Source organism: Acyrthosiphon pisum, chromosome A1 (assembly GCF_005508785.2).
Source record: "Acyrthosiphon pisum isolate AL4f chromosome A1, pea_aphid_22Mar2018_4r6ur, whole genome shotgun sequence".
Classification (NCBI taxonomy): Eukaryota; Metazoa; Arthropoda; class Insecta; order Hemiptera; family Aphididae; genus Acyrthosiphon; species Acyrthosiphon pisum.
This window is the reverse complement of record NC_042494.1, coordinates 34,623,154-34,631,445: the sequence shown is the minus strand read 5'-3', so window position 1 is coordinate 34,631,445 and position 8,292 is coordinate 34,623,154. Positions and strand designations below refer to the sequence as shown.

At 29.0% G+C, this 8,292-nt stretch overlaps 2 protein-coding genes across 6 annotated transcripts; both read right to left on the bottom strand.

Moving 5' to 3' along the window:
• Positions 1-293: 293 nt before the first annotated feature.
• LOC107884924 lies at positions 294-1,044 on the bottom strand. Of its 3 annotated transcripts, XM_029486946.1 has the most exons (4): positions 960-1,044; positions 820-870; positions 504-745; positions 294-434 (listed from the first exon to the last, which is right to left on the bottom strand). In XM_029486946.1, the coding sequence occupies exons 3-4, from the start codon at positions 738-740 to the stop codon at positions 309-311; spliced, it is 363 nt and encodes a 120-aa protein (XP_029342806.1). In that variant the 5' UTR covers positions 741-745; positions 820-870; positions 960-1,044; the 3' UTR covers positions 294-308. The 3 variants fall into 3 exon arrangements, with proteins under 3 accessions (XP_029342806.1, XP_029342807.1, XP_029342805.1); XM_029486947.1 differs by having other exon boundaries at positions 838-1,030; XM_029486945.1 differs by having other exon boundaries at positions 820-1,029.
• Positions 1,045-2,096: 1,052 nt separating this feature from the next.
• On the bottom strand, positions 2,097-6,222 carry LOC100570373. Of its 3 annotated transcripts, none has more exons than XM_016808037.2 (6): positions 5,660-6,222; positions 4,624-5,598; positions 4,292-4,556; positions 3,936-4,212; positions 2,452-2,572; positions 2,097-2,384 (listed from the first exon to the last, which is right to left on the bottom strand). In XM_016808037.2, exons 2-6 carry the CDS (start codon positions 5,533-5,535, stop codon positions 2,307-2,309), a joined length of 1,653 nt encoding a protein of 550 aa, XP_016663526.1. In that variant the 5' UTR covers positions 5,536-5,598; positions 5,660-6,222; the 3' UTR covers positions 2,097-2,306. The 3 variants fall into 3 exon arrangements, with proteins under 3 accessions (XP_016663526.1, XP_003247562.1, XP_029342804.1); XM_003247514.4 differs by having other exon boundaries at positions 5,664-6,222; XM_029486944.1 differs by having other exon boundaries at positions 4,624-6,222.
• Positions 6,223-8,292: the final 2,070 nt, after the last annotated feature.

Here is an 8,292-nt window from a genome sequence, read left to right as displayed (position 1 = left end):
TATATATTATATAATTATTCAAAAATCTTATTTTTTTTTTATTATAACCCAGCAGTGACGAGTAATTCAAATAGTTTTTTATTAGTTTGTTAAGCCCCGCAATAGTTGTTTTCTCTCTCTCACCTATGCACGGCATAGTATATTTGGCATTTGCATTCATATTGTTAGCTTTGGTATTAAAATGAACAACTATAAATGTTTACTGTTTAATATGTAGGTAACATAATGAACAACCAAAACTGTATACTTCTACCTTATAGTATCCCAATTGTTGTTACAAAATTAAGTTTTTAAATTATAATAAAAAATTAAAACAAAATTACTTTAAATAGCCATTCGTTACAAATTGGACATTGGAGATCACTATTCATCATCTTAATAATATCATTCTTTGGTAATAAATCTTGGCTTTCATTTTGTTGTTTTGAAGTTAGCTGAAAATTGTATTATATAAATAAAACAAAATACCTAGTTCAATATAATTTATCAACTAGTATACATACATCACTTGGTTTATATGTGATTTTTTCATATGATAATGAATTAGGATGACATTGAGCAAGTAATGAAACAAATTTCATAAAACTGTCCATCAAATTTCTTAGTAGATCATTATCAATAATATTACATATTGATTGCAGTGTTTGTCGTCCATTTGCTATTAATTCAGCACACCATTTAGCATGAACATTTTCGTACTCTTCAAGTATGTTAAAACTATTTAAAAACTTTTGAGACATATTACCTGAGAAAAATTAAATGTAAGTTTGACAAATTAAAGGTACTTATGAAATATGTATACATGATAAATTAACTAACTTAATAAATTATTGTTACCGCCTACTGTAGTTATTGATTTTGATGATGTGCCTATTTGAATAATGTAGAAAAACCTAATTAATAAATACTAAATAGTATTGTAATGCAAATAATAGTTATAAATTAATTTTGGAACAAACCGTAAGGCGTAAGAACTAAGAAGCCAAGAATGAAGAAATTTTATTAAAAATGTGTATTGTGTATCGTAAATCGTAACGGTCAAAGTAAATCAAAAATTAAAAATATATGACCTCCGTTATCTTTAATCTGTTTTATAACCAATAGGAGTGTTTGATTTCGTTTCTATATTCTTATCAGTTTTTCATAATGTCTATGGATTATACATAGTTTTTTGATAAAAAAATAAAAATTTTAATTTATAAAGAATTTTTTTTAATAAGCTTTTATGAATTTAGAAATATCTTACAATTTTTAATTTTAATATAAAAAAATTTATTGGATTTTAGAATATTAATAGAAATAAATTAGTGTGAAATTTGGGCTTATTTTTCTTTAACCAATATTTTTCAATATTTGGAGTGAAATGTGAAACGCCAATTCTTGATAAGAAGTGTAAGTGTTCATCAGTCAAACGAGATCTTTCTGAACATTTTTGCAGGATTCACGCGTGAAAACGTTTGTTCACAAATATAAGTAGAACCATACAATGTAAATATACGCATTGATAATTCTTTTATTTATGGAAAATCTTTAGGAAGGGTCTTATAAAAATGTATTATCTGTGATTTCTTTATATAAATCTTTCAAATTATTATTTGTTTTTAAATCAAAAGTCCAAGTTGAACAGTTTCTTGGGCACCATTTTCATCAAACAGAAATGGATTTTCAATCATCCAAAATGAAATCATATGTGATTTGAAATCTTGAAAACAGTTTTTATTCTATTGATAGTTGTTCCAACATACTCACAAAATTATTTGTCGGAAAGTCAATAAAAGAGTTTTGTTTAATTTCTTGATACGTTTTAAAATGTAAAAAATTTTGTTTTTAAAAAGTTGTAATTTTATTTCAAAAAAGATGTACGGCCCGCAATATAAATATAAATTTTGAACGTGGCCCGCAAATTGAAAAAGGCTAGGCACGACTGGTTTATGTACTAATAAATATATAGTTTAATTTATTTTTGTGCATTTTATAAAATTGAATTGACAGTGAGGTAAAAGGTTACTGGTTAAGTAGGTTAGGTGTTATAATTATGTTTAAAGTTTTAACTGTTTTAAGTCGGTTTTTAAAATCGAAAGGAAATAAAGTACTTATTTATTATTTAAATGGAACGAGTTTATTTTTTAATATAATATTCACAACAGTCAGTAATTAGTTAATGAATAGTTAGAAATTATAGTAGAATTTACATAGAGGTAATTTTTCATTTATAATTACTTATTACCTGTTTAATTTATAAATTTATTTGACTAGCCAATTCAGAAAAATAACTAAATCTTACATTTCAATATTTTAAAAGTTTATTATTTGTCGGATAGTAATGATTCCAAGTGGCGTTTCAATGCTACTGGATTCTGCAATGTATTTTCATTATGGTTCACCTAGATGAAACATTATTAAAAGGAATTATATAATTTTAATCAAAAAAACTAAAATTACTTTACTTACTTTAATAACAAAAAAATTTAACTTTGACTCAAGACGAAATTTGAGTTTCATCATACCATTTGGAATTAATGTATCATAAAGACAATTACTACTGTCCAAAACTTCTACATAAATGGTTTCGCTAAAAAGTAAACATATAATAGTATCTATTATTTTTATTTTATATGTAAATTGTAAATAGTGTCAGTTTTAAATGTCTGTTATAGTACATAATTTATGATGATTAGTGTTTGTATGTATAAGTTGTTAAAATATTTTAATGTGACAAATTAGCTGGTATATTTCTGTTTTACCGGACAACCTTTTTTTTTGTTTTAACATATGTAGCTAACCCTTTCACTGCTACACTATCCACTGCAATCTGTGTGATATATGTGAAATAAAATATTTATGGTATGTTTTTGATTTTAATTAACGGAGTAAGCAGAGCGAGCGAGTAACCACGGCGGATGTATATTAAAATACTATAAATTGAAATTAGCCATAACATTAAAACTTAGGCCAACCACCTAATTCTAACTTCATCCTAGTTCTCAGCATTCTTAACAATATAAAAAAAAAAAATTGCAAAAAGAAGGGTGTCTGGTAAAACAAAAAAGTACCCATTAGCTCAATTGTAGGAGCAGTACTACTCGCTTAAAAAAAAATGTATGGTACTTTTCTGTTATCCCTACTACCGCGAGTCTCAATTCTGTTATCTCGACTACCACGCCGGTGCCGAGACTACCGCGACTACTCAATTCTGTTATCTCGACTAATAGTTATAGTGCACACCTCACGCATGTAATTATTCCAATCAACTACCGTACAATGATTCATTTCCAAATGTCTTTCACAAAAATTAACGGAGGTTAATTCTGCACTCCAACAATATATAAACCGGAGTATGGTTAAAAAAGGCAGACGACTATTTTCAAACCAATTACCCATACGCATATTGGTTTTATGCTGACACGTTTTGACGTTGCATTTCCAAAAAATTTCATTTTTTCCGATGTACAGTTTTTTTTATGACCGTTTTTGCAATCACGGTGTGTTGGAAGTAAACCCTTTTCTTGAAAAAATTCGAGAGCATCTTTTTCGCTGTTTGGTAAATTCCATAGATTCATAATTATATTAAAATTAATAGATACAACGACGGATTATTTTAAAATAATACAACTGTCAGCAACGACGGCAATCGAGCGAACTGTAGTCCGGAGTCCGGACAGGTCCGGTAATCGCGACACCGGCGTGGTAGTCGAGATAACAGAATTGAGAAGTCGCGGTAGTCTCGACATCGAGCGGTAGTAGGGATAACAGAAAAGTACCAAATGTATTTATCATTTTTCCATACACACTGATTTTAAAGAAATGTCAAGTTAATATTTATATTTAAGAAAAAGATATAAACATTAATTATAAATTATACTGCTTACAATAATTATATTAAATATAATAAATCTAAGATCTAACAAATAAGTCATTATATAACATTTACCTACCCATTTGTTCTAATAATTTTTATTCCTAATATTCTCAAGTAAGGTATACTGAAATTATATTCTACATTCATTATATCCAATTCATGATATAATTTTTGCAGGGATTGATACACCATTACCAAGAATGGACGTTCCGCTAAATGTTTGTAAGGATCAGGCATGGAGTTTGTGGTTTGTTCATCAATTAATTTATATCCCATTATTAAATCGGGCTGTTCAATATGGGCACATGTTAACAAAAGATTCAGTCTATTATCTTGTTTGTGAGCATTAGGCACTTTATAAAATAAAAATAAAAATAAATTAATAAGCAACATTAAATCATTTAAAACCGGTACTATTGAATCATATTTTACTTCTTAAAGCTGCAACAGGTACTTCAAAAAACATAAACTGCATTAATTGTATTGGTTTATAATTCAACATCCACATTGATAAACACATTCCTATTAATGTTTTGGACATTTTTTCACATTTTTCTTTAGAGTTAAAAATGTTCTCTAAGAAATTAATAATCATTTTACACACATTAGGATTCTTTGGAGTTAGACCTAAGTAACTGGCTGAAAAAACATAGTTAGAAACATCTTTGATTCGGTAATGTTTTAAACAATCTTTAATCTGAAAACAAAAAAATGATTTAAGGTGAGTAAATAAAAACAATAATGCTTAAATGAGTCTAGCTTACCATAATATTGCCAATAGAATCAATCAATTGTTGCAAAAAGTCTACTTCACCACAATTTGCATCTGCAAAGTATGTAAGAAGATGAATGCTACTAGTCACATCTTCCAAGACTTTGTTATTTTTATTACTACTAAAAGCCTTTATCAGTTGGGTTAACAATACGGGGTCATGATACTTTGCTCTTTTAAGTGGTTTAATAATAGACACAAAATTTAAAGGGTTTTGTATGAGATTATCTAAGTTTCTTTCAACTCTGTAAGCAAATATTCTCAGCATTTTATCATAAACTTTAGCACTAGTTTTGTATGTTGCTACAGCTATAACACTTAATTCTTCATCAGTTAATTTTTTCAAATGATCGATTTCATTCATTAGTTTCTGTAATCCAAACTCGACTACTTGTTTTGTCTTATTTTTGTATATACTGACATAATAAATCAACTGTATAGTTTGTGAAGTAGTTAAGTCAGGTCTTCGAAACCATAATTCATTCATTAATTCAATACATTTTTTAAATGACCTTGAAGTTTTGTGGAACTGGGTTTTTCCAGATAAACAGGCATCCATTAATGCAAGTATCTGATTAATTGACATATCATCTACTCGATTTGCTAGTTCTTTATCAATTTCATGATGGGAAACATTTTTTAATGAAAAATAGTTCATAAGTAATTCGTCAGTAGCAGTTGCATTTAAATTAATAGGGCTGTAAAGAGATTTTTTGTCTTCAGTTATAGATTCTTTTAATACAAACTTATTGTACGGTGGTTGGTTTCTGAAATAATCTAATGTCCATTTGTGAAATGTCGAATGGTTTTTAACTTGATTTAATGTTTTAAAATAATGATTTGTATTAGCTAAACTTAATGACTTAAAAAAAAGTTCTGTAAAAATATTTTTTCTAGAAAACATTTTTGATTGACTTCCTGATATAACAAAGTAGCTGCAAGATATTGTTGAATGTAGATTCTGGAACTTATTACATAGTAAGTTTAGTTAGTAGGTACTAGGTAATTATTTTTTATGGACATAATACCTACTTATATGTATGCTGTACAATGTCACATGAACTTAAAAAATATACAATGTTTAAGACTTTAAAAAAGTAAAATATTATACTGTAACAGTATAACTTAGCTTAGTCAACTTTTATATTATTATAATTTAAAATATATATTTTATAATCGATATTCAGTTGTTCAGTCACAACTCGTAACCCACAGAATTACAAAAATTATTTTTGAAAAATACCAAATAAAATAATAAATTAGTTATTGATATCACTTTTTAGCACAATGATAAGAAAATTATAATCAGTTATGAACACATCAGCTGATCACGGTCCTTAGGGTAACCGTGCCTTCGATAATTCAGCGCTGCTGTAAGCCTGTAACGCTTCGTCAAAAACTATAAATTGTCATTTTTTAATTCAACGCAAAACTACGCTGCTTGTGATAGGTAGATGTCGTTTTTTAATTCATCATATTGATCACAACCTAGCGAATTAAACAGCGGTTCCAGCAGGTTAGAAACATGCTGGTCAATCACAATCATATTCATCACGGTTTAAGATAGTACTATCACGCTTACAGACAGCCGCGTCTGCAGCGCTGAATTATATAAGGCACGGTAATATTACTCTATGTCACGGAAGATATCTATAAATATATAAACATGTTTATATATCTATGGTTATGAATGAAACATAATGACATTACATAATATTATATGGAATGAAATTACCCTTTCCACTAAATATTGTTCCAGATGTTGACAAAATGTTATGTATTTAGTAGTTTTAGTTAGTAACTTTATTTATTTATAACTTAAAATTTTCGTAAGAAAAGTTACGAGTATGAAGTTAGCCATTGATAAGATTGTGTACAATAGGTTGCCTACAATATTAGTCTCAGGCATAATTCAAAATTCCTATAAGAACTTATACCCATACACACCCTATAGGCAAAGATGACGTTGTATATTATATAAAAATATATTATTACTATAATATAGCTGTTCACCCGACTTCGCACGGGAAAAAATGAACACACCTAAAATGCATTGCAAGTTGCTACCTTAGATCATAATATTATACTATATAGTAGTAGTAGTATTTTATGATATACGATTGCTACGTATATCATTGTATCTCGATAATAGGTCAAGTCATAAAGACAATACATTTTAAATTTTGAAACAGATTCGCTTTAGCTACCAAGCACATTTTTGGAATTTTTTTCGAATATACGTATTTCAACGAGTTTAGAAAGATGGTGTAAAAAAAACCATTATTTTGGATGTTATAGCCATCCAAAGTATGAGATTTTACGTTTATGCGCATGCGCCCAACGCTACTCGACTGCCAGTAATTTGTAAATAATAAATCAAAAATATGCCTCGATTTGTTGTGTAAAACCACCTTGGGCAATGGGCATGCCTCAGAATTAAACAAAGTTGTTAAAATGCACATAATGTGCTAGCGTTGCCAATTGCTCAATGTGCTAGCGTTGCCAATTGCTCACTGCGCTGCGCTCGGACAAAAAATCGAAAATATCCCCCGATTTGCTGTTTAAAACCACCTTGGGTAGGCCTCGGAATTAAACAACGGTTTTATGGCCAGTCTGTTAAAATCACATAAGTATATTATAATGGCTCCCTTCAGTGGCGTATTTAGGAATTTGTATAGTGGGGGGGGGATGAAATGTATAATAATAGGTACACTCAATAAATACGGATATAATTTACATTTTTAAGATCCCCTAACTTGTTGAGATTAGTGTGAATCAAGGTGAAATAAGAATTAACACAAATTGTATAGTACCTAATAGCATTTATTATAAATTTATACTAACGAAAATCCCGTGTTTAATAGGATAAACCAAAAAATAGATTTATAATACAAAATCCCGTTTTCTATTTTTTTGGATGCTCAGTTCATCGATACCTTATCTGGCATGATTATTGTATTGATCGGTGACCTGCAAATAAAGCCAACACATTAAGGGTCCGTATTACAATAGTTAAACTAATGTTAAACTGCGGAATTTGACTAAAATTTCGGTTTCGGTTCCTATTCGGTTCCCAGAAAAACTAATATTTAGGTTTCGGTTTCTTTTCGGTTCTTAAAAAATAAAAAAATTGTTACCTGATTTGGTTTTTTACTTATGTAAAAAATGTGTCAAGTAAAAGTATCGGTTCTGGTAAGGTTCTGGTAATTAAATTAATTTACATAAAAGTTCCGGTGAGGTTCCGGTATTAAAATTAATTTAAATAATGGTTTCGGCGAGGTTCCAGTCCCTGAACCGAGGCTAGGTTAGGTCCATGTCGCTGACATTTTGAATTTCGGGTCCAAACCCTGGGCGATCGTTTGTGCTTCGTTAGTGCACGTTAGGCAAAGTACAAAATATTTTCAAGAGTTCATGAATATTTGGATAAAACTTTTTATCACAAACATCTAAAGCATGTAGCCCAGAGCTAAATACAATCTTTTCAGTCACTAAAAATAAACCCATGCCCTATGGTTAATCTACAGTCATCATGGTAATTTTGTTTTATTTACCGACCATTTATTGGGTTGATTATAAACACTCATGCATGAAAAATATAGCTCGCAGAAAATTCAAAAATACAGTATACCATACCACCATAGAGGTATATGTTTTTATTTTC